The following is a 26056-nucleotide window of genomic DNA, read 5'->3' as shown; positions in this document are numbered from 1 at the left end:
CCTTTCAAATACAGGCAATGTCTGTTTTAAGGATGATATAAATGCTTGGTAATTATACATATCTAATATAAACACTATTTACAATTCATACCAAGGATTTTTGCTTATTCACAGTGAAGGAACCGCATAAGGCGAAGGTCCTGGCACTTCTCGCTTGCCGTACAGTGGGAGGGCGGGACGTTAAAGAGTGTTGCGCACATAGAACCAGGGTGGCCATAGAGACAGAAGCAAAACAGGGTGGCATCACAGGCAGCAGCCTCCAAAACAGTGTGGCGACAAAACAACTGCAGCAGCCTCCAAAACAGTGTGGCATCCCAGGCAGCAGCCTTCACATATCAGTGGCAGTTTCTGTTGACACCGGAATTGCCTCTACGAAGCTCGCGTCTGCTGCACGTCTGAGCGAGCATCATCACAACACAAGAGGTAAATGGCCAAATGAAGTTCAGTACGATAACCCATAGCCTTTTTTCTCGTCTGTACTCTCTAGACTGCACTTTCTAGTTTATGTTTAATCAATCCCATGGTGCCACAGGATCATTTCATCCACACTCTTCCTGTTTTGCTGGTCATAGCTAGCTAACCGCTCCATAACTTGTACGCTAGCATCCACGCAGGGGACTCGGAATGGCTGTAACGGACGCAGAGAGCGGCTGCCCCGCTGGTGATGGGCCAGAGGCCGACCCCGTGGCCAGAGCTTGTGTCCTGGACGGCTTCAGCGAGAGAGACGAGACCCGGGCCCTCATGTCCAGTCTGCCGGAAGTCCACGGGGACATGAAGTCCACAGAGTTCACCACAGAAAGGTTCCTGGGTGAGACAAGTCCCCTCGGACCCCTCAGAGTTCACGAATCCTTACATACACACGTTTTAATGGTGGCACAGTTCATCACATCCTGCCTGTTTTCTCCCACAGTGATCATGGACAGATATCAAGAGCAGCCTCATCTGCTGGACCCACATCTAGGTACATTAAATAAAAATGTGTGACTCTGGTTTTGAATTTAGATTACTATTGGAGATTCGTATGGGAAATCAATAATAATTTTTCTTTTTATAGAATGGATGTTGAATTTGATACTGGATTTTGTGAGGAGTGAAAAGTCTCCATCTTCACTGGTTCACCTGAGCTTCAAGTTTCTCTACATCATCTCTAAGGTCGGTATAACCAGTGCTCTTGCTGACAGACGTTAGCTAAATCGGTATAAATCTACTGGATGTAGTAAAACTCATTACTCAGAACAGAACGCTGATTATACTGACGTGGTAAACTCAGTAGTGCTCCTCTGTGATATAGGCCCCCTGAGTACCTGTACTTTGTTCTGTTTAGGTAAGAGGCTATAAAGTCTTCATGCAGCTTCTTCCACATGAGGTTGCTGATCTCCAGCCAGTCCTGGACTTGCTGTCCAAACAGGATCCCGCAGACATTGAGGTGAGACTGACATTACATGTCATCGGCAAATGTGTGTTTTCCTCTTACAAATCTTGCTTGTATTATCTTTATTGTAGCCTTAGCAGCAGTATGTTTGACCATGTTTTAATTCCAGACTTGGGAAACTCGCTACATGCTGTTGCTGTGGCTTTCCATGACCTGCCTCATTCCATTTGATCTTTCTCGTCTGGATGGCAATCTGGAGTCAGACGGTGGAAAGGCCAGAGAGTCCACTATGGAGCGTATTCTAGCTATTGCAAAGGCAAGTTAAGTATATGAAATAATCTTGATTTTGTTGGAGAGATTGAGCTGAATGTCCAGTTTTCTGCTCTCCATAAGGGATCGTCTTTGGTCATGATACACCTGTGTATCGATTTTTGTGACTAATTTTCTGCAAACTTTGGTAACAATTTGAGCATGTTAAAGCCCTCAAAAAGCCAATTCATTTGCCTGAAAAATAAAAAAAATAATCCTTACAATTTCAATAGGGCCTCCCACTGTCTCCTACTGTTCGGTGCTCGGGCCCTAATAACAGTCTAAAAGCTCAGCAGAAAATGTCTCTGACAGTTAAAGTAGCTTATAACAAAGCTCCCTCTTTTTTTAGAATCAGATATTAAAGCACAAAGAAATAAAACAAGCAGAAGAAACTAACAATCAGTGTGTCTCCCTGTCAAAACTGAAATAACCACAGAGAAATGTTCAAAAAGAGAATTTTATAGTGTAACATCTGATAAATATATTTAGCCCTGGTTATGTTTGTGTCTATGTTGTATTATTATATAACTTTTTAAGTATGTGATGATATTTGACAGTCATGATGTCATACAGTATTAATTACAGTTTGTTTTGCTTGTTTGCAGTCTTATCTATCCGCCAATGATAGTTCCAGGGATGCTGCATGTGTACTGATATCAAAGTAAGTGTATAAACAGACTATTACCTTGTACTTTGTTTTTTTTCGGTTGTCACCAAAAGATAAACAGTAAGTTTCACAGTTTGAAACAGTGAAACGGTAATATCTCTTTCAAGATCATTTACTTTTTCAATATTTACACACATCAAAGATGAGTTGCCTAAAAAAGCTTGGTTGGAACATAATTATTGTTTTGATCAAATCAGGATCATTAAGAACTCACCAACATGACATGTCTTACATGTTTAGGGTCCGACAGTGCGAAGGCCCTATCGCTTTTTATTTCTGAAAAGGACGTTTTTTTTAACTCCACTGTGCATAGTCCAGTCAGCACCAGAATTCTCACCTATGATGTATGCTGTTGTTGACAGCTACCCTAATTATTTCTTCAAGTTTTGTCTTGTTTAAGGATTTTGTTTCATGTATTGTATAATCATGTAACATTTTGGTATCATTTATGATTTTACCAACCATGTTGAACTATAAAATGTAATTATCTCTCTAACCAATAGAGGGCAGGGTTGTTCTTAGAATGTCTTTACTGTTGGCTTCCTTTGTTTATGCTGATGAAACCCTGAAAGTCTTTAACGTCTTCTTGCACATACAGGTTCATGACACGCCCCGATGTGCAACAGAAGTGTCTCGGAGAATTTTTGGACTGGAGCCTCACCACTATATTCCAGACCAATGACGAATTACTGAATGACATTAGGTTGCTGAATGGTGTTCTGCAGTCTCTGGTAAACACATACTCCCTGATCATATTTAGTTGGTTGTATGTTCACGCCTGGCTGTGTCTATGTTTTGAACCAGTGCCATCTGTGGGCACCGCTTCATCGAAACCTGCAGGGGGTTGTTTGCAAGAGCTGACATGACTGGTATGTTTCACCTAGTGCGATTTTAGCAGGTGTGCAATGCACCTGTTGCATGTGTGAGAGCTTCTGCTTCAAGTGACTTATGTCCGTTTAATCCACAGATTTAAGAGAAATTCTGTAGTTTTTCAGCAAATGCAAACAGGGTTGTGGGCATATTATCAATTTCCAAATCCCCCCCTGTCAGTTAAGGTAACGTATCTCAGGCCTCAAGCAAGAATATTAGAGTCAAATTATCGCCACTTAAGCTTGCGTAACATTTAAGAAAGAGTTCCTTTGTACTTAATGTCAAAAATCCATCTGGCGGGCCCCGGCCTCTGTAGTGTGTAGGATGTTCAAAACTGGCTCTGTCTGTTCAGTCAACAAGTCTCATACTTGTATGCATACCTGCTGATCTGTGTGAAGATTGAGGCTAAAGCAATGCAGAAAAACGTGCAACATAAAATGACTTGGTATGTGGTATGTGGAATGCGTGCTGGTTTCTGAGAGAACTCTGTAACTTTGTTCATTTGTTGATGTTTTAAAAAAATGCTCTCATGTGTCCTCTGCAGTATGATAGATTGATCTGGTGTGATCTTATTTGTGTCTCTTAGGCAAAGCTTTTCAAACATGGGAAACGAGATGACCTGCTCCAGTATGGTAGGTTCCCTTGTTTCTCTTTTATAGCTACTGTATCTGCAATAGTAAAATGAATGAAGATCAATTTATTTTGCCGTCAGTCCCAATCTGTTGCTTTTACAGGCATCTCAGGAGTTCAGATGTCCTCAACTTGATGGAAATATTACTATAATTAGAAAAAGAACAGATATTTGTCTCACTCTATGATCTCGTTATATCAGTTAAATATTGATCCTATCCTATCCTATCCTAACCTCCAACCAAAAGGCATTTCAAATATACAAGATGAAAATAATTGTTTTTCTTAGCCTCTAGCCAGAGATCTCCACAGTTGTATATCTGTGTGCTATGTATATTCCTGTATATATTTATTTACTTCATAATTTTATTACATCATATAATTAATATGTTTTCATGTGTTTCCCAGCTCCTACAATCCTGCGGTGTCTGGAGCAGAGACATCTATCGGAGAGCAGCCAGGCCATACTGAGGAAGCCTGGTGTCAAACTGATCCAGAGACTCGGCCTCACCTTCCTGAAGCCACGTTTGGCTGCTTGGCGGTCAGACATGAAACCAATAAATAAATTCATGATTTTTGTGGTTATGTAAAAGTGAACTTTGTCACATCGAAAAACATGAGCTTCTTCAATGCAAATATTTTGTCAAGTGAAAGTCTATCAGTATCTACTTTATAATATAGTGTGTAATGACCAGAGCCACAAAATATGTTATTGTTATTAGTGGCAGTAGCACAAAGTTTAGAAATGTATATTCATGTTTTTCAGTTACCAGAGGGGCAACCGCTCCCTCGGCGCAAACCTTTCCACGTCCGAATCTGCTTCAGCTACTGATGCTCTGACTCCTCATATGGACACGCAGGAACAGAAAGAAGACTATGATATACCTGGAGAGGTAGAAACTGTTATTGGTAAGTTCCTGCCTCCACTAAGTGTGAAAAGGTTGTTATTGCAATATGTCTCATCTGAAAATTGAATTTGCATGTTATTTTCACAGAGCATCTGCTGGTGGGACTTAAAGATAAGGAAACCATTGTGCGGTGGTCTGCAGCAAAGGGGTAACAATCTGCCCCCACTAAACAAATTTGCAACGGCTTATAACAAGTTCTGCTTGTAGCTTCTTGTTTTTTGTAAAAGACAGCATTTCTAGATGTCTTTGTTTCATTTATATGTATTTACCCCTTCAGCAATGGGAGGGTGACTGGGAGGCTTCCCAGAGAGCTGGCAGACGAGGTTGTTGGATCATTGCTGGATTGCTTCAGGTAGGTTCATGTTTGGGGCCTATTTGCCCTCACCATCAGTGACTCTCAGCTACTCTTTTTTTATTTATTTAAATACCTGTCATGTTAAATGTTTAGCCGCCCTACTATTCAATAAATGTGTCCTATATTTTTAACTGCAAAGTGTGTGTTGTGTTTCAAGCTTCCAGGAAACCGACATGGCTTGGCACGGAGGCTGCCTGGCCTTGGCAGAGCTCAGCAGAAGAGGCCTGCTGCTGCCCTCCAGATTGACGGAGGGTATGTTTCCACAAATTTGCACTGAAATCTTTATTACAGTATAAGATAAATTGACTTCTGTAAGCAAGTCAGCGTTTGTTACTCCTTTATTCAAAATGTGTACATTTACAGTGCATTACCATATCTTATATCTCCAACTTTACACATTGACAAAAATGTCCAGATTTAAATATTAAGAACCCTTATAAAAATGCTTTTCATCTTTTCCCATCTAGTCTGATGTCAAGACGTTATACACACGCTCATACCTGTGGTCTTTTCATTTAACACGTTTTTTTTTTTTAATGACTGACCCTGTGCCACTACATTTCACATATTTTCTAGAATAATAAAATCTTTCAGTGCTTAATTAATATGTTAACATTAATTTGAACGTCGAGGCTTCCTGTAAAAGGTGGGAGATGCTTTGTCCTTATTAACAAATATTATAAAAGTCAGAGTTTAATTGTTAGTGTCAGCGATGCCTCCTCCTCAGAACCCGTCCTGTAACTTTTGCTCGCTTGTTCGGTCTATGGCAGTTATTTTCAGCCCTGCCACTCTTCGCTCTCTTCTTGCCAGTTGTCTTGTGCTTAGTCGTCTCTGGAGAGCCAAGACTTCTAGCATCCATGTTATATTCTGAGGGCCTGTCTGCAGTGCTTAAGTCACATGAGGAGACAGCAGAGCTTGCAATGGAGAGCTGACAGAGAGCCAGCGCTGCCGTCTGCCTCTGGTCACACGGCTCTTCATCCAGCTCATCGTCTGGCCTCCGCTGAAGATCTTCAGGGCTGCTGTGACAAGCTCGAATGCTGAGGTTCAGAGGCAAATCATCCTGCTTTAATTTCTCTGTGTCTGAACACCTCAGTCTGTGGTCAGATGGGCTGTTTTCTGTGTCCTGTTTTCTTGTTGAGAGGTTGAGGGGAGCCAGATCCTCTCTGCTGTCATCATCATCTTGTTCTGACGTAGTTTGTGGACATGGCTCAGAGACAGATATGGAGGAATAACTGCTGCTCTCTGCTGACCTGAACAGACCAAAACAAACATTTGAAGGACTTAGTACAATAATTGTAAATGCAATATACTGCAGCTAAGGAATCATTTTTTTCTCTGTACATAAAAAAAATAGGGATTTCGCTTACCCTCTGTCCACATGCTGAAGTCTTAAATGCAGCAAGCTTTCAGCAGACTCTTGTCTTAAGTCAGACGTGATGTCTTGCGTGGCGGCAGCTGTGTGGACTAGTTGGGCGGTTGTCTGAGAGTCACCCATGCTGGTGTACTGCAGGGGCTCTGTGTCTCTCTGGATGGTGTGTGGATGGCTGGGTCTGTCCGGGGACCCCAAAGCAGAACAACCCTCTTTGGGGCTGAGCCGGGTTGCCTTGTCTCCACTTTGGCCATGGCTGCTCTGCTCTTGTGCAGATGTGTTGAGGCCATTGTGTCTGAGATGTGAGTGCATGTATAAGTCATAATCCTTGGGCCTCAGGGTTTGGTCGTACAAAGGAATATATCTGGGTCCTGTAAATGGCATGGGGAGCTCATGTGGCCTGTACAGGGTATAGTGCAGAGGAGGGGGTGGGTGGAGAGGGTGGCAGTATCTGTATGTGTATGCAGAAAAAAGGGAAGCGTGAGGTGGGGCAATGGGTTGTGGCATCAACGGCCTCTGTGGATCCATCAACTCTGGCTGGAAAGAAGAAGAGTTTGTCTCATTTGCATGGTGATTCCCTGGGAGGTAGTATGACGGATACAGGGGACGGTCTGGCAGGAGATAAGTCGGGTATTCAGGAACCATGGGAGGGGCTAATGGCTTTAAGGGGATGGATGAGGAAATCGTGCCCCATGAGAAGCCTGGGTGGCTGAAAGCGGGAGCAGGGGTTTGCGAATCCTCTGACTGCTGCACAGGCGACTTGAAGGTGTCAGATCCGTCACGGTTGGGTGTGACTGGGTAGAAGGCAGATGGGCGTGGCAGGGATTGTGCTTCATTGCTCTCCCTGTTCTCTCTCTCTGTAACTGTATTTGGTGTTACATTCTGGCCGTCCTTATTCACTGGACTGTCACACCCTACGTCTACTTCTTCTGTGTCTTCTCTGCACTCAGCTTTGTTCTCCTCGGCCCCCTGTTTCTGAGGACTGTCGTCCTGAACCGCTTGCACAGGCTCTGGGCTCGGACAATCCTTGGATGTGTCGGGGGCTCCCTTTGCTACAGCTTTGACCTGTCGAGCTGTTTGCCCAATTTTCTGGGACATCAGGGAGATGGAGTTTTTACACAAGTTGTATTTCATGTGGTTGAAGAGATGGGACTTTTCATTGCAGGTGAAAGGACACTGGAAGCACTGGTACTTGAAGGGCTTGCCTGGCGGTCGGGGAATGTAGTGGGGTCTCTTTGGCTTGCGTTCCTGAGCAGTCTCCATCTTGGTTCTAATGCACGTTTTTCTGCAAGGGAAAAAAAGAGAATAATGAAGTTTAAGAAAAAGTAGTCACACTAAAGCTAAAAGAGTAACTTGTGAATCATTGCCTCTTTTGTTCCAGATTGTCACTGAGTAATGAGGCTTATAAAGTTGTTCGACTGGTTCAGGTGGAGAGAGTTTGTCACTGGAAGGTTTTTCTCTGTGTTTCTTTATCTGCTCGGTCAGAAAAATCTCTAGCTGCACAAAACACTGCACCCTCGGGCTAATATATTTCTTCAACTGTTTCTTTACTCTGTATTGGACACCAAGTTAAGCGTTAGTTAAATATGAAAACTTGTCTCCTGTATGCAAAATAAATACCTGCGTGTTTGCATAGGTGCACTTGTGTGTTAGTGTGGCTTTAGTCTATTGACAGCAGCCTGCAAACGATTCTACTTGGCATGTGTTCAGCTGTCTATCATTTAGATTTCCCTCCACTCGTGTGTCCTGTAAAGTTGGGGAGGTTGCTCAGGCACGAGGTCGGCAGTTGTTGGGTAGACTAGACACTTACTAACACAGACCTGGAGGGCATGCAGAGACTTGCTTTCTCTCCCAACCTTACTAAACTCTGTGCTGTCGGCGTGGGAACTACCAGCCACCTGCTTCCCATGACTACACCTGCGGGATGCACTCTCTCCTTCATCATTTGATGAGCTCACCAGCTTTGGAGAAATGCAAAATGTGAGAAGTTATTCTTCATTAATGTCTCTGGCATCTGAAACACCCCTGGTTTGCCTTTTGAAATGAAACATCACCTAAAGCAGTGAGTTAAGTGTTGCTGGGTGTCGCTCGGAGGAACCTGCTTGTCGTGCGCTGTCGCAAGAAGCTGTCACTCAAGTTTCTGTCAAGCTGTAGTAGCACGCAAAGCCACTCCCTTCTTCAGAATTGAAATTCATTTTAAGCCCCTTTTTAACATTTTTGCAGTTCACTACCAGTATGACACAATAAAAAACCTTTCTGGTTAGTTTTTGTCTTTCTAAAATTATAAAGTTGGTTCCTTGGATCTCTGGTGTCAATATATGTTGTTGAGGAAAAAAAGAGCTGTATTATTTACCTAAAAATCTTAGATTCTTTAGAGGGTTCTCTACAGAGTTCAGGCACTTTACCTGTGATTCAGCCACAGCAGTGCAAGCAGGTGCCTAATAATATAGTTCATAGGTAACAGGTGCATGCAACGCTTACACTACCTTGAATACAACTTTACAGTTTAGAGAACAGCACCTTTACAAAACATTAGAGTCTTACGAAAACTCAGAAAGGCTTCGACCGAGTGCCATAAGTTTTTAAAATATGATTCAACGCTACTCAGTTTTTATTTAAGAGATGATAAAGAAAAAACGTACCTTCTCTGAGTGTCTGAAGAGAGCCGCTCCACAGTCCACGGCAAACGTTAGTGTCTCGTCAGGACATTCACTCCAGTATGTGCTAAGAGTTGAGAGTGTGTCTGTGTGTGACTGTGCATGTGTGTGCTGTATTTGGTGATGATAGTTGTGTGGTGAGTTCCTTTCTCTGAGGTGTTGTCTCACCAGTGGGTGGAGCTTCAACCCAAACAGCAGGGCCCTTGGGCAACATTGATGTACTTGATATTAGTCAGGCCTCAAGGGATGATTTACATGGCGGGGTGAGGTGGGGGCTATCGTCTTTCCTGCTCCTTCAGTCTCTTCTGTAGAAATGACCACGCGGGCCCTGTTCTGCGGTTCCACAGAATAACATGCTCATTTGCATAAACGCATCAAGTTTCAAGTCAAGCACAGTAGCACACTGGCAAAATCGGCATGAGATTTGCATACTAGCAGGTGTATTTGTTGCTGTTCTTGTTCAGCGTTACCTCCCTTCTAATGTGAACAGTGTGCAAAGAAAATAATGCAGACTTGTTATAGCTAATAGTTATTCTTTGTTTCCCAAACACTACATATAAATACCAGCATTTTGTGCACAACCTTCTTTTTTTTTTCTATTGCTTTTAATCAATTCTATTTTGCCACAAAGCAGTTCTCTGTTTTTCTCTTAAGGTGCTGCAAAAAGATTAAAAATTATCTTTACAATTTTCATTATTGTGAAATAAATCAAGCATGCAGCATATATCACATAATAACTCAGTGAATGTCAAATTGAAATATTTCAACACTCCTGACTTTTCAAGATTGTATACAGAATACGTTAAATGCTTAATGTCAATGCTTAGTTTTTTGGTTTTTAAGATTAAAGTACTCATCCAGCTCTGTTGTCTGCTTGCAGTCGTGCCACTCATCATCAAGTCGCTGACCTATGACGAGAAGAGGGGAGCGTGCAGCGTTGGTTCCAACGTGCGGGACGCTGCCTGCTACGTGTGCTGGTCTTTCGCCAGGGCTTATGAGCCCAAAGACCTCGAGCCGTTTGTCACTCAGATTGCCAGGTAACCCTCTTCTTTTCTTTCCCATACAACCACACCACATGCATAGATTGCTACAAAACCACAGAGCGCTTTGCTATCTATCTATGTCAAGTAGACTGTCGTAAGAGGGAGTCTTGTGTGGCCCCAAATGATTCCTTTTATTAATAATAATAAGTTTGTTTGAATACATAATGAAAAAGCCAGGATCATCTACACGATAACAATTATACTTCCATTTCAAAATTTAGTTGTTGCTCTTTATCCTCCTTGTGTATGCGCTGTCATGAACATTTTACATCTTTATTTCAATCAGAATAACATCACACAATATGTCCCAATTGCCACCCTCAACAACACAATCCCTACTCTTTCCTGACAGAAACAGAAAATAAAGGTCAACTAGGACAGAAAATAGGAAAAAACACATGTGTGCTGTAATTCCAAGACTATGTTATCAAAAGGTGATCATCACATGTTGTGTGATTCAAATAATGGTGTATATTAATGTACAGTAAATCATTTGAATTGTTAGACACATGTATGCGTTTCCTTGTTAAGTTTTGTCTCTGAAAATGTCACTGCTGCCAAACGGTATATGCTGTTGATATTTTTGTGGCTCGGAGCCATTGGTTCTTTTGTATAAATAAATACTTGCTGTCCTCCTCAGACGCAGTAATGATACACTTCATAAACTCATAGAGCCACATGTATCGAAAATCATCCCTTTGCGGAAATCCCCTGTGAACTCAGATGAGTTGAAAAAGTTCAGTCAGGTGCTAGAAAGACACTTTTAGGGCATTGTTGTGCCATTAAAACCAATAGAAGTGTATTCATAAGGCTTGTGTTGCATTAGAAGAAAATAGCTAATAGTGGAATGATTATTTATACCTAAATAAATTTCATATAAAAATTGTTATGTATGTATTGTTGTAACCAATTTTTTTTATAAGCAGAGCAGCAGTTACCTCTGCCAAAGAGGGTTATGCTTATGTCTGAGTTGCTCTATTTGTTATTTAGCAGGATTGTGCAAAAAAACCCACAAGACAGATTTTTACAAACTTTAAAAGTTTTGGTGGAATTTTTCTTCACTCTCTTTAACATTGCAAGGGCATTTTTCAACATCTGCAATTTGGTGCAGATCCAAATAAAAATCCAGATCTAGTGAATTTAAATGGATGGAGGAGACTGTTGGGCTTTGGCCTTAAAATAGATGTATATAAATAGGCACTGAAATGTAGTCCTTCTTCAGAGATGCAATATGTAACATTGGTAGCTTTATCTACCTCTTAAAGTGATTTATTTGGACATAAGAGACTCTTACATTAATGTTATTTGTGGCTTTACTCAGTGTGACCAGGATGCTTACTCCAACATGTGACTGACAGGCTAAACTCATTCAGGATCAGAAGCAGGGGGCAACCTTCAAAGTAACGAGAGACATCTTGATACTTAATGTTATCAGCCAGTGCAGAGAAACTAGGGTGCAATATCATCCAGTGACGTTCGTTCAGCCTTTGTCAATACTAACGGTTTGCCTCCTCCGAGCATGTATGGGCCTGTGGCCTCTGACTGTGCAGACCAGCTCTGCAGAGTCAGTTTGAACCCCTACTCCCATTATGAGCATTATCATGATCAGTCGCAACAACACCCTCCCTTCTCCTAGCCTACAGGATTGCCAGGTTTCGCCTGTTGCTGTAGGTTTCGGTCGCCGTTTGCCAGCAAAGCTCCGACAAGCTGGTTCCTGCTCTATTCATCACAGCTTGATGACATTTGCTGAAAACTCACTTTTGAGAATGTGGGACTTAGGTGACTTGGGGGCACATACATACACACACACACACACACACACACGGTTGTCTACTTCCACAGTTACAGTTACAGTTACAGGGCAGGATCCATTGTGCAATCATTTTGTTTTCAAGCCCTCGGGGTAGGGGCAGTTAGTAAAGCTGCAGGCCTGAATCTTGGTGTCGGGAAGCAGGGAACAGAGAAGGAGAGCAAACAAAATAAACAACAGTTAGTGTCAGGCTGTCCTTTGAATGTATAAGTAGGTTGCACCCCCTTTGACAACTGACATTCACACATCCACCTCTCCTGGAACTTGTAGTGGCAACGTAGCGGGCGAGGATGCTGAGATAAAAACGTAGACACTATCAATTTCCCATTCCCATATTGCAGCAGTCATGGTTAATCACACTGTGGCTGTGTTCATGATGCAATTCTGGGAACTGTTGCACTGCAACAAAAAAAAATCGTTTCGGTTGATGCAACCATGACATAGACATCATTTTAAAATCTGAGTCAGAGATTTCTTTCTTACTAAGCTGTTGAAACTCTTGTTGTTGCAATGTAACACGACTTATTGAGAAGGTTAATTACTCAGATATACAATCTCATAACTTTCCTTACTGTCAGTTTTTCCAAACTGCAAATAAATCTAGCAAAAAGGGATGAATTTTATTAGGACTTGACAATATCAACAACTAATACGATTTAATTCCCAACAATAGCAATAAAATTAAAGTCTAATTGCTATGCATTGCTCATGCATTGTGTGAGCACAGTGAGGAATTATAACATATAATTGATCTCAGATTTAAATATATTTTGCTGTTTATTAAGTGTTTGTCATTCTCTGCTCATAAAGAAGAACCACAACATTTACGCAGACGCAAAAATATGTCTTTAAACTTAAAGAAATAATAATGTGACGTTCGATATCGACTAACATGAAAACTTTAATCTCAATTTATTTTATTAATATTTGTGGCTGTAAAAACACTGTTAACAAATGACCTTCCTCTGTGCATACAGTTTACAGCTCTTGTCTTGTTTCAGATATTTACATTATCTTATATTCTTTGTGTTTCTCTCTGCAGTGCTTTGCTGATCACCACCGTGTTTGATCGAAATGTCAACTGCCGCAGAGCCGCCTCTGTAAGTTCTCTGTTCTATATCCAATGATCTCTGAACATCTACAGTTACATGACACAAGTTCACTTTAATGTCTCGTTTTCTCCCAGGCTGCCTTCCAGGAGAATGTCGGCAGACAGGTTTGTGACTGAAGCATTAACTACTCATACACTGTGACTAACAGAATCACTGTGATTTGAATTTTATTTGCTGCCAAATAACCAGGTCTTGCTCAAACTTGCCTTGTCGGCAGTAGCTTGTGAAGCAAAGTAATGGCCTCCCAGTCAGGCTCCCAGCAAACGCTTGTTTTTCCAACAGTCCTTCGGCCACAAAGCACTCTTACAACCTGAGCTCATCACATCTCACATTTGCTAACAACATAGACCTTTCTAACACAATGCACTGAAAACATATCAGCTGTTTATTGCTTGTTTGTCTCAACAGGGAACTTTCCCTCATGGTATTGACATTTTAACTGCAGCAGACTACTATGCTGTGGGGAATCTCAACACTTGTTTTCTCAACATCAGGTAAGAAGCACTGTTTCCACATAACTGGTTCTTGGCTTTAACTGTCACATCTTCTAAAATCATGAAAAGTGAAGGTGCACTTGAGCAAAGGCTGAGGAGGCACACTTGTTCTTGCAGACTAAATAATTAAATGCATCAGCAACAGGTGTTGTCTCATTCTGCCTCACTGACATATTTTAGTTTAGGGTTTGTTTCACTTCCGGAAGGAAATTGTGTCTTTCAGGAATTAGAAAACTTGTGGCCATGAGATCTTTTTCTGATCTTATCACACTGGCGAATAAGAAAAATACATTCAAACAATCACCAAGAAAAGTGCAGCTTTTAATAATATGTACACTACCGTTCAAAAGTTTGGGGTCACTTAGAAATGTCCTTATTTTTCAAAGAAAAGCACTGTTTTTTTCAATGAAGATAACATTAAATTAATCAGAAATACACTCTATACATTGTTAATGTGGTAAATGACTATTCTAGGTGGAAACGTCTGGTTTTTAATGAAATATCTACATAGGTGTATAGAGGCCCATTTCCAGCAACTATCACTCCAGTGTTCTAATGGTACATTGTGTTTGCTAATCGCCTTAGAAGACTAATGGATGATTAGAAAACCCTTGAAAACCCTTGTGCAATTATGTTAGCACAGCTGAAAACTGTTTTGCTGGTGAGAGAAGCTATAAAACTGGCCTTCCTTTGAGCTAGTTGAGTATCTGGAGCATCACATTTGTGGGTTCGATTATACTCTCAAAATGGCCAGAAAAAGAGAACTTTCATGTGAAACTCGCCAGTCTATTCTTGTTCTTAAAAATGAAGGCTATTCCATGCGAGAAATTGCGAAGAAACTGAAAATTTCCTACAACAGTGTGTACTACTCCCTTCAGAGAACAGCACAAACGGGCTCTAACCAGAGTAGAAAGAGAAGTGGGAGCCCGGTGCACAACTCAGCAAGAAGACAAGTATATTAGAGTCTCTAGTTTGAGAAATAGACGCCTCACAGGTCCTCAACTGGCAGCTTCTTTAAATGGTACCCGCAAGTGTCCGCGTCTACAGTGAAGAGGCGACTCCGGGATGCTGGCCTTCTAGGCAGAGTGGCAAAGAAAAGCCATATCTGAGACTGGCCAATAAAAGAAAAGATTGATATGGGCAAAATAACACAGACATTGGACAGAGGAAGATTGAAAAAGTGTTATGGGCAGACGAATCAAAGTTTGAGGTGTTTGGATCACACAGAAGAACATTTGTGAGACGCAGAACAGGTGAAAAGATGCTGGAAGAGTGCCTGACGCCATCTGTCAAGCATGGTGGAGGTAATGTGATGGTCTGGGGCTGCTTTGGTGCTGGTAAAGTGGGAGATTTGTACAAGGTAAAAGGGATTTTAAGTAAGGAAGGCTATCACTCCATTTTGCAACGCCATGCCATACCCTGTGGACAGCGCTTGATTGGAGCCAATTTCCTCCTACAACAGGACAATGACCCAAAGCACACCTCCAAATTATGCAAGAACTGTTTAGGGAAGAAGCAGGCAGCTGGTATGCTGTCTGTAATGGAGTGGCCAGCGCAGTCACCAGATCTCAACCCCATTGAGCTGTTGTGGGAGCAGCTTGACCGTATGGTACGCAAGAAGTGCCCATCAAGCCAATCCAACTTGTGGGAGGTGCTTCAGGAAGCGTGGGGTGAAATTTCTACAGATTACCTCAACAAATTAACAGCTAGAATGCCAAAGGTCTGCAATGCTGTAATTGCTGCAAATGGAGCATTCTTTGACGAAAGCAAAGTTTGAAGAACAAAATTAATATTTCAAATAAAAATCATTATTTCTAACCTTGTCAATGTCTTGACTATATTTTCTATTCATTTTGCAACTCATTTGATAAATAAAAGTGTGAGTTTTCATGGAAAACACGAAATTGTCTGGGTGACCCCAAACTTTTGAACGGTAGTGTATATCTATACACATAGAAGTATGTAAAATGTAAACACATCAGTGATGCACATAATGTTTAAAAGTTAGTTAAGAGTTAATAGGATATTTAATGTAGTAGATTAAGGCTATTTTTATGAGCTGGAAGTGCCTTTAGGTACTTGATAAATAAAAGTGATACTGCCCCTATTTGAAGTCGAACTCCTCCACCTTATCCAGCAGCCTCTATGTGAGGCTGTACATTTTTCCACAATGGTGTGTTGTAAACCAAAACTCAAGGTTTTTGTGTAGACATCTCCAGCACTCAAATTTTGAAGAATGTATGTATGAACAGCAGCAACTTTCTCTGGGTGAGTGTCTGACACGTGAGGAGTGAACTGTGTGTCCGTCAAACATGGAAAAGCTTCAACCCTTTCAGGAATTTTCACCCGTGGCAGAAATGCAGCAGAGCAAATATTCAAGCAGTACAGTGGATGGAAAGATGTTAGCCTCAGGGCGCATCTGACCAAGGAACTGCACATTAGATATGAAATGAAGTAAAGATGTATAAAATAGTTGATCTTTCTCCGCTGGCATTCATCCTGCATTGTTGTTGTTGTTCTCGCAGTGTTTACGTTGCTAGTTTCCCAGAGTACACCAATGCCATGATCGACCATTTAGTAGCCATGAAGATCAACCACTGGGATGGGTAAGTGCTTGTGTTGTCCTGCACTCATAGTTTCAGCAAATATGATGAAACGGACATCACAGTTAGTTTTTTATCTTTAAAACAAATCTCTTTTTCTGTGTCTGTTTTGCAGTGTGATCCGAGAGCTTGCGAGCAAAGCGCTCCACAACCTGACGCCTCAAGCACCCGATTATATGGCAACAACAGGTAAACAATGTCACCGTACCTGTTTCCCAGGCAATGTAGTGTTTCAACAAGATGCTCATGCGACATGACTGGTTGGAACTGACTGAAACGTATAATTATTGGTTATGAGTAGATAAATGCCATGCACTTTCCCTCCTCGTTTGGTTTCAGTTCTGCCGCAGCTGTTGTCCATGGCAGTGGGCATTGACCTCCACAGTCGCCATGGAGCCATCCTGGCATGTGCAGAGGTCACACACGCTCTGTACAAACTGGGTCTTCAGACCGACAGGTACACTCCTCAGCACTATGACAAAGGAACATTGAGCTCAGGCTGGATGTCCAAGGCTTGTGCTTCTCGTGTATTAGCTTTAGCTTTACCTTGAGTCACAATGAAAAGCACCATTGTCTCTGAAAGATAAACACCCGGGAGTGTTTTAGTCCCAGAAACTTGCTAGACAACATCTCCCCCATCCAGACGTTTTTCCAGAATCTGCAAATTCTCCTCTAGCCATCTGGATAAAAATGTGTAAACTACACAATGAAAATGTTTTTTAGCCTGTCTCAAGAGTTCATTTAGGTGGTTAGACGAGTCTGAAGAATCTTAAATATCTTCATAAGAGAAATGGATGGATGCTAGCAGCTAACAGTAAAGCTAATACATGAGAGGCACAAACTGGGGGAATCCTAGTCCCACCTGAATAGTAAAATATACTGTGAAGATGAGCTCTCCATAGTCCTTTGGCTTGAAGTTGACATTTTATGGAAACAAGACTTGGAAAGTGTATGTTTGTTTGTGTTTGTGCTCAAAACCTGCTCATTATGCAGCTTATATAGATTTATTTTTATTTTATTTATAATAACAAATACACTGGTAAAGAAGTGAAGCTTCTCTTCTGTTCCTTGAACTGCTTGCCTTTGTCCTGTAGAACTGTGTTGGACATGATTTCTTCAGAATGTGTGGAAGCACTGAAAAACATTCACCAAAAGGTAAGGTTACCTAAAAACAAAAATACATTTCAAAATGAATAAACTGTCAAAATGTCCCCTGTTGCTGATTTTAAATTTTTTGATGCACTTTCAGCTTCAGGACAGAAAACAGTACAGGTAGGACGAATAATTCAATCTACTCTCTAGAGTTTGGTTAAAAACATAATTATAATTTCGGCTTTATAATAAAATTATGCTCTTTTATTTAGGGGTCTTGGTGGAGAACTAATGAGGCCGGCAAGTAAGTCTAAAAGCAGAACAATGGTTTTACTGGTTTTTAATTAGTTAAAGTTGGAAGAGTTTCTGCTAATACAGCTGATTTGATTGGTTTCATCTTCTCTGCAGTGTGCACCATAATAGAAAAGCTGTCCCTGTCCAAAATGCCTTTCAAGAACGACCCTGTAATCGGTACGTTATTAAACACTTGTGATTATACTTTTAATTTATTCAGTATCACACCCAATAGTGTCTGACGTTGTATCACTGTGTTTTAGCTGACTGGCAGGGGCTCATTGATGACACCATAAAAAACCTCCATCTCGTTTCCAGTGGAGCGAAGGATGGGATTATGGTAAACTTAATAAGCTTTTGTATTTCTGTATTAAACAGAGGTAACATCAGAGAGTCAAGAAAGTGTTCCTTTTGAATTGTCAGTAAAATTCTAGTTAAATGCTACATACCCGCAAAGAAACTGTTCTTTGGAAGTAGTTAAACAAAGTGTCTGCTCCTAGAGAATAGTCTTTCTTTCTTCATCCCCTCACTGCTCTTCCCGCTGTCTCTGCAGGCTGCACTGTTGGCAGCTTTCTCGGCCTTGTGTGAGGAATATTACGAGGTCGAGGCAGGGCAGGCTGACTCACAAATCCAAGGTAGGTTCAGTACTGTTTCCTACTGCAGTGGATTTTCCTCTCTGTCTTAGTTTGAAAATAATCTCTGCATGCTGTTTGTTTGTCTACGTGCGCATGTGTAGATGTCCTGGTATCTCAGTACATCGAGGGGCTGAAGAGTCCTCAGATGCTCACTCGCTGTGGATCTGCCCTCACTCTCGGCTGTCTGCCAAGATTCATGATCCGTGGCAAACTGAAGCAGGTGCGCTTGAAGTTATATGTGCATTTTCAAGCCATTTGACATCTCACTGTCTTTAGTATTTAGGCCTAAAATGTGTGGGTACATGTGTGTATTAGATCTTTGAAGGCCTCCAGCAGATGTGCGCTCTCAGCCAGAAGGAAGGGAGATTTACAGAGGCGAGGAGAGATGCAGTCAGAGCAATTGCTCAGTGAGTTTTCATGTACCTGTCTATTGACATCTCATCTTTGCATCTTCTGTCTCAGTGTTTTCCTATATTTGTATTTTAGCTATCTGATAATGGTTCAGACTTGTGTCTCAAAGGCCCCTCTGTCTCTACTCTCTCCTTTGTCCCGCTCGTCTTGCTAGCTTAACTGCGTAGCTGTGCAGGTTGTAAGATAAACAGTTGACTGACTCTACCTGCAGGACCTGAATGACATGTTAGCCATGGGTTTTCCATCTTTTCCCACAAAAATAACTATCTCATTTTCTTGTTTATGTGATATCTCTCTTGTATCTTTTTTTTTTTTTACTCTCCATCAGAGTGTGTGTGACGGTGGGTGTTTCAGCCCGCGGCTCCCCAGACTCTACTCTATGTTCGGAAAACTTAGCCCAGGTGTACGACACGCTGCTGGAGAGCATCAATGACTACACAACAGACGGCAGAGGGAATATCGGGGCGTGGTAAGTGAACTGTCTCATCAACGGATATCTAGATGTATACATGTGGACACACTCGTGCTCTTTTAATTGCCTCAGGCATTAGCAATGTTCTCCTGCACGAGGCCTCTGGTGTTTCTCAGTCCCTCCACCTCGGGTCATGAAGACATGACATGCATGCCTTTCTCAGTACCTCCAGGCCATGCTTACCGACTCGCCAGGAATGCCACCAGGCTTGTCACTTGTCCACACAGCATGGGATGGGCTGTTTCTTTCAGGCAATCTTTTTCTGTCCACTATTTCTTCAGTTCTTTTTTGAACTTCCTTATCTACTATCAGTGTTTTCTTTGTTGCGCCTTACAGTGTTTTCTTTCTTGCGTGGGCTTTTTGTTTTGTTTTTTAAAGCTCACGCCCCCACACAGGGACACATTTCCTTCTCTTTCTTTTCACCTTCACAGCCATAAATGTTCTGTCTTTTCTGTTTTTGCGTCACATTTTCTCTGAGGCCAATTAATCAGGGGTTCCACCGGTCGCCTGTGCACCTGTTTCAGGGTGTGACTTTTGAGTGAATGCCCTGATTAACGTTTCACATAAGCAAATTGTGCCCTGCAGACATAAAGGTACTTTGACTATAAAGCTGCCAAATTCAGTGACACAGGAATGCACTCTTCAAATGGTGGTGTTTGTGCTTATTCCAGCCTGCGATGTGTTTTAAATGATAATTTTAAGGACTTTCTACTTCAATAAATTCTGGATGACTCTGGCCAATGAGTTTAAAGTAGATTCAAAGCCGTGTCAGTTCAAGCATTAAGTCTCCCCCTGTCTTTTTCCCCAGGGTGAGAGAGGCAGCAATGACCAGTCTGATGGATGTGACCCTGGTGGTGGCCAGCGGTTCTCCAGAGATCCTTTCACCAGACATGTGAGTAGAAATCTGAAAACTCTGATTGACACAAGCTCATGGCTCATTTTTATAAAACTAAACCATACAGCCAGAGGAACTCTTCACTGTCACCAGCTGCTGACCATAAAACCTGTTATATCAGTTGGTCATAAACCTGTGGTATGTTCATGGCCTTAAGTAATCCTTATCACCTCAATGTCAGAAGGTGTGGCCACAATAACTGAGCACTAAATCAGTGTAACCTTTTTGTAATTCTTAAAGAGGAACAGGATCAAAAATGATGTAAGATCCACTTTTATCGTTGATACTAGCTGAGATTAAAAAGAGTCATGTCATGGTAGAATTCAAACACAGTGTTCATGTTTGGCTTCTGCAATATATAAGATTAATCAATTATTCATTTTATTGTAAGTCACTGTCCATGTGTCACCCTTGCTCTTACAGGCACAGGACTTGGTATAAGTTTGAAAACAATGGCTGATTTGGTGATTTTATATTTCTTCGGGAAGCATTTCAAACTTTTTGTCTCCTATCATTGTATGATGCAGAGTGAGGTGCATGATGTGCGGCCTGGCCAAGCAGGCAGCGGAGAAGATCGATCGATACAGAGCCCACGCTGGCAACATCTTCCTGCGCCTCCTTCACAGCACAGAGCCTGCAGTTCCCCACATTCCCCACCAGGACGAGCTGTTGACCATTTTCCCTGTGTGAGTTACTCCTGCCTGTAACTTAATGATTTTTAACGAGCCATTCATTCCATCAGTTGGCCGGCTTTATCTTTAAAACAGCAACAATGCGCCAAGGAACAATCGCATAGAGTTTTTCAAGGTCCATTGTCCAAACCTCATGGATAGTTTTTCAAAGTTATATTATCTTTGGATTCAGGATGTGTTGGTTCTGTCTCTTCATGTGATCCCACCTTCACCCCATGATGCTGAGATCAGAGCTCTGTCAGGGCCAGACCATCTGTGGGAAGGCCTCCCTGTTCTTCTTATTCTTTATCGTCTCTATTGTTCTTTACAACTTTGGCTGTATGTTCTGGGTTTGTTTTCTTTTCCGACCGATCAGACGCCTCCCTGATGTTATTGCTTAACGCCTGAAGTGCCTAAACCTTTTGCACAGCACTGTACATAAAATATGAAACCTTTATGCAGAGTGATTTTTATGTACAATAACTTGTATGGTTTTTATTATTTTTAATCTTTGACTCCACCTCTATGTCTTTCAGTGAGACCACAACCAGTCTGAACTGGAATGCTCCATCCCAAGCTTACCAGTATATCACCCAGCTGCTTGCACTGCCTCAGTATCAGTACCACACCCTGCTCGGGCTCACCGCGTCTGTGGGCGATATCACCGAGTCTACAGTAGGTCAAGTGGGATGAGAGGATTAGATATTGTCAAATCAGAGCATTATGTTGTACAGATGGGCGACAAAATGAAAAACAAACGCAGACACTTCCATACAGGACACAATGGTTCAGTGAATTAATATGACTCATAAACTCTGGTTGTCTCAGTCACTAGATCTCAACCACAGACTGTATATAAAGACAGACAACATGTCTCCACTCCCCCCCACTATTCAGAAATAAAGCTTAAAATATCCCAGATATGAACGCTGCCATCTCTTAAACGGGATGGATTTGTGGTATCAAGGTCCTGCCGATACGAGCGCTCTACCCGATTTTATAGCATCAAACAACAAATTTCAACCAAACTTATCAGAAACACACGAAAACCTGAACATATATCAGTGTGATAACTTCCTAAAATGGCCGACAATCTTTTAGAAAAAATTATTTGATGTTTACTTCCCATCCACTAACATGGAGGTGATGATCTATACTGCAGCCTACTGCCAGCGGGTGATCAAGGCACTTTGGCTTTACTTTTTGGGATCCGTCACGCCAGCCATCCTGATATACAGTCTGTGATCTCACTCTCTACCATCATCAACAAAACCCCGAAGGAGGAATTAAGCTTTCCATCCCTCCTGTATCATTCCACACTGTCTACAATCTATACCTGTCTCACGAAGACACTCAAATCTGTTCTTTGCCCTTTTAATGTCGCCCGCCTGTATTTTATAAAATGTCACTTCCATCTACAATTTTAACTTAGTAGACACATCCACACAATGGTAAACATTTTTAAAATGATGCTGCGATGAGAACAAAGTGACTGGAGGTGAGTTAGATGTGGCATTTTATTTTACTTGAGGATGTTTTAAGGTTTTACTGCTGGTATTTCATTGTGCATGCTGGGGTTTTCCCCAGCCCTGCTCAAAATCACAGTGTTGAATAGTTGTTGAGCCAGGTGGTAAAATCCTACTGCCAGTAATAAACTAGAAAAATCTGCTTCATTATTTAGGAGGAAGTTTAACCAGCAGGGGGAGCCATGTGTCTATTATAGTCTACTCACTCCTCTGCATGTAGTACTCCTTCTTTCTCTTGAACCTTCTGACATAAAATTAATTCTTAAATTCACAGAATATTCAGTGTGTTCTTAGATTTACTGCATCCCACTACCTGGGCCAGTTTATATAATAATGTGGCAACCACTTTAGCTTTATAACTAATTAATCTAAAGTTTCCCTCATGGCACTGGTGAGATTCTCCCATCATACAAATCTACTGCTTTCCACCAATGACCTTTTCCTCACCATCACTTGGGAGGCCCAGCAGGGGCCCCCAACTAGTGTTGATCAAGTTCTCCCTCGTCCTTCATAATGACCTAACCTGTTGAAAACCAATCACTCGAAAAGGCCCTTCCCATCAAGATTTGTGATGATAAAATTATTTTTAGCTTTGAATGTTTGTGGATATAATAAAGAAAAATAAGTTTAAAGCCTGTAATAGCAGCCGCGAGGCCAGTAACGCTAAACTCATCTGCCAATGGAGGCTGTAAACATATTCCCTTGGAGACGCTCTGGCTCTCGTCATGCTTTTACCTCCGGCTCTTCTAGCGTTTCTTTGCCACAGATAGATCCTCCGAGACGGGAAGGACTGATATGTTTGTACAGGGTTGCATGCAGGAAACTGAGCCAAGACATGGGCCAAGATTACCATTCTCACACCACAGGCACATACAGAGGACAGAGAGAGATGGAGGGTCCACCAACTTTCCAGGAATCGCCCTTGAAGGGCAGCCTGAATGTAGAGAGAGCATTGAGTGCAGTCCTGTAAGAGCCAAACAACAGAAACTGTGCCAAGTTCTGACACTGAAAAAAAAGAAGATCAGATTAGACCTTGTGTATGATTATAGGGATAGTTCACCGCAAAATGAAAATTCACAAATTATTTACTCACCACTGTGCTGATGGAGACGTGGGTGAAGTGTTTGAGTCCACAAAACACTTCTGGAGTCTCGGGGGTAAACAGCGTTGCAGCCGACGTAATAAAACAACAATGTGTAACATTTAGCTCAAAGGAGTCTACTGAATATAAAAAAAATCCTTGTGATGTTTTCACTAGTGCGTTTCATCTAAATTGTACGAATCGTTGTTTTCTTTACCCTGTACTTTACTTTATATTTACATCAGGTACAGGTCCTCTCTACGGAGGCCGGATGTGTTTTACAGTAGGCCAGACAGGGTTTGAGACACAAACCGGAGCTAAAGTAGAGTGTTGATAGTTCCTATAGGTCTTCTGGATGTGTACAGTGCAGGTTTAGTTCATCTTTTTACACAAAAATGTAAAGGAAAATACATTTTTTGAAATCAGTGCTCTATCTACAGCACATAGTGTCGAGGTTTGACACTTTGTTTCTCACAGTCTGATGATTTTATCTGTTTTACTGTTTATCTTTCTCCCCCGCCAATAAGCACACAGTTCGTTTTACGCACACAGTTATACAACGTGTGAGTGATATTGTCATAAAATGTCCGGCTTTCATTTCTTAAAGTCAGTCAATATTAAACAGTCATTGTTGCATCTAACCTCTCCACAGTGAGTGGCTCCACATTCACTGCTGCTCTCCACTGCTTCTGCTCAGGTGCAGTTTTCTTCCAAGTCGTTGTTCGATCATATGAAAGGGATCCAGGAGAATGAAGCTGCTCTGACACAGTTTGGAGATACTTTGCTGAGAGTCTTAAGAAACAATCTCCACAACTGCAGGTACACACACACACACACACACACACACACACACACACACACACACACACACACACACACCGATGGAAGATTGTTGTTTTATTTATTTTTCTCTGGTTCAAATGTCTTCTTCCATCTCATTTCTATAAATCCTCTCTACGATATAAGTGGCAGTTTTCTTTTCCTTTTTTCAGGGTGGCTACTTCTTCTCTTAAGATGTTGGATCAGATGCTCTCTAACAACTGCTTTGAAATCTTCACAAGGCAAGAGAAGTAAGTGCTGTGAAAGCATTGTCTTAGTTTTTCTTTTTTTAAACATGGGTGATACGAGAACTTAAGTTTGTCTGTTTTTCTTTTCTGAGTCATCCGTTCTGTGTGGAAATCTTGGCTCTCTGCAAAGAGTTCAAGAAGACCAAGGAAATTCAAAAGCTGTCCGCCTGCGTAGCTGTGTAAGTCTCCCTCTCATTGATAAATGCAAACATTAAATAGGGCTCTAAAACCAGATGAATGAATGACACATTAATGGTTTGACTGGTGTTTCCCAGCTTCTGTGGGCTGATCCAGTTCCAGGGTGAAGTGAGGAAGAAAGTTTTGGCCCAGCTGCTGATGCTGCTCTGCCATCCCTTCCCTGTGGTAAGTTCACAAGTCAAGGGCGGCTCACCTGTCGTACAGATATAGTTTTTCATTAAAATGTCTAAAAAACACTTTACCTATGTTGTACATTTTGTTGACTAAAATGTTCAAATTCAGACTATCCCTAATTTTGTTCAAGGTAACGAGTTTTCCTTGAATGTTTTCCTTACACTGTTTGTATCGGTCACTTTTCGTTCGGTCCGTAACACTATTAAACCTTTTAATACATTACCTCATTTCTGACCGTAAGTCATCGGCAATGGTGATAAAGTCAACAACTGATCACACGCTGCTTCACAGCATCATCAACCTAGGTCTTATGTTCAAGTGGCATATTGTACATTTAACATATGTATAAAAAAGTTGATAGTTTGTTTTACTATGGTTCACTGCACAAAACTCACACTCTCCAAATACCATTGTCCTTAGCCTGATAAATCTGCCCTGTAATAATATTGTGATGTGTAGCTGCTTTTGTCGTCGTGAACAACAACAGCAAAGGAAAAAAGTCAACTGGTTCTTTCTTACATCTGTAGATAAGAAAGACGACAGCGGGCCAGATGTACGAGATGGTGCTGACCTACGATGATGTCATGGATCCAGAGGTGCTGGATGATGTCATGACCCTGCTGAGTGATACTAATTGGTGAGTTGTTCAAACAGGATGCTTGTGGTAAATATTCTTTAATATATTAAATGAATTCAGTACAGTATGTTTCATGTTCTTGGTCTGCGTGTCCATTCCAGGGAAAGTGACCTCGCCACAGTGCGGACTCACAGGAATCAGCTTTGTGACTGGTTGGGGGTCCCCAGGCCACAGGTGGTTGCCAAGGTAACCATTTGACTGACATCAGTTTGATCGGCGTGCTCGATAGGATTTGTTTCGTCACCTTGTTGGACTTGGAGTTTAACCCTAACCACTCTCTTTCATCAGCAGAGCCGGATCCAGGCCCCCTGATCTCCCATGCCTGTGAAAACAGAAAACTACGTAGGTGGACAAAAAACTGTAGAAAATTTCAATCGTACTGAGAAAAATGTCTCTTCTTAGAATAACATGACATTAAATGGATGAAAACAAAGGTTGTTTCCCCTCTTTTGTTATTATTACCAGAAAGTTTTCAATCAATCACTTTATTAACACTGTTTTGGTCCTGTGGAACTTTTCCTGATCAAATTTGAGGAATGATTTATTGTGGAGATAGAATTAAGGTTTTGTGGCTTTTCCCCTGCGTTGTTATTGCAGCTTCCAAACTCAAAGCAATCCTAAGCACATCTGTATTTCATTGTAGTTTCCTGTGCATAACCCTTTTCCTTACATGCCCCCCATTTGGAAATGGTTTCGCCAGAGCT

General features: G+C 41.6%; 2 protein-coding genes across 4 annotated transcripts; one reads left to right on the top strand and one right to left on the bottom strand.

Annotated features, from left to right (window-relative positions):
• The first annotated feature begins 162 nt into the window (after window positions 1-162).
• Window positions 163-25785, top strand: tbcd (tubulin folding cofactor D). Of its 3 annotated transcripts, none has more exons than XM_035180153.2 (40): window positions 163-423; window positions 604-808; window positions 911-961; window positions 1055-1152; window positions 1325-1426; window positions 1542-1688; window positions 2287-2342; window positions 2947-3079; window positions 3805-3850; window positions 4257-4389; window positions 4615-4757; window positions 4844-4904; window positions 5034-5108; window positions 5269-5363; window positions 10018-10174; window positions 13033-13090; window positions 13177-13206; window positions 13511-13596; window positions 16122-16202; window positions 16315-16388; window positions 16539-16656; window positions 17294-17354; window positions 17449-17471; window positions 17564-17595; window positions 17700-17762; window positions 17849-17925; window positions 18139-18220; window positions 18322-18440; window positions 18536-18627; window positions 18960-19100; window positions 19912-19995; window positions 20526-20684; window positions 21206-21344; window positions 23974-24095; window positions 24269-24346; window positions 24436-24522; window positions 24619-24706; window positions 25243-25352; window positions 25454-25538; window positions 25641-25785. In XM_035180153.2, the coding sequence occupies exons 2-40, from the start codon at window positions 625-627 to the stop codon at window positions 25662-25664; spliced, it is 3594 nt and encodes a 1197-aa protein (XP_035036044.2). In that variant the 5' UTR covers window positions 163-423; window positions 604-624; the 3' UTR covers window positions 25665-25785. The 3 variants fall into 3 exon arrangements, with proteins under 3 accessions (XP_035036044.2, XP_035036045.2, XP_035036046.2); XM_035180154.2 differs by having other exon boundaries at window positions 573-808; XM_035180155.2 differs by having other exon boundaries at window positions 164-423; window positions 25644-25785.
• Window positions 5432-9262, bottom strand: znf750 (zinc finger protein 750). Its single transcript, XM_035180160.2, has 3 exons — window positions 9123-9262; window positions 6479-7765; window positions 5432-6361 (listed from the first exon to the last, which is right to left on the bottom strand). The coding sequence occupies exons 2-3, from the start codon at window positions 7741-7743 to the stop codon at window positions 5818-5820; spliced, it is 1809 nt and encodes a 602-aa protein (XP_035036051.2). The 5' UTR covers window positions 7744-7765; window positions 9123-9262; the 3' UTR covers window positions 5432-5817.
• Window positions 25786-26056: the final 271 nt, after the last annotated feature.

Source organism: Hippoglossus stenolepis, chromosome 16 (genome assembly GCF_022539355.2).
Source record: "Hippoglossus stenolepis isolate QCI-W04-F060 chromosome 16, HSTE1.2, whole genome shotgun sequence".
Classification (NCBI taxonomy): domain Eukaryota; kingdom Metazoa; phylum Chordata; class Actinopteri; order Pleuronectiformes; family Pleuronectidae; genus Hippoglossus; species Hippoglossus stenolepis.
The sequence above is the reverse complement of the archived record's forward strand: the minus strand, read 5'-3'. Positions and strand labels throughout refer to the sequence as shown.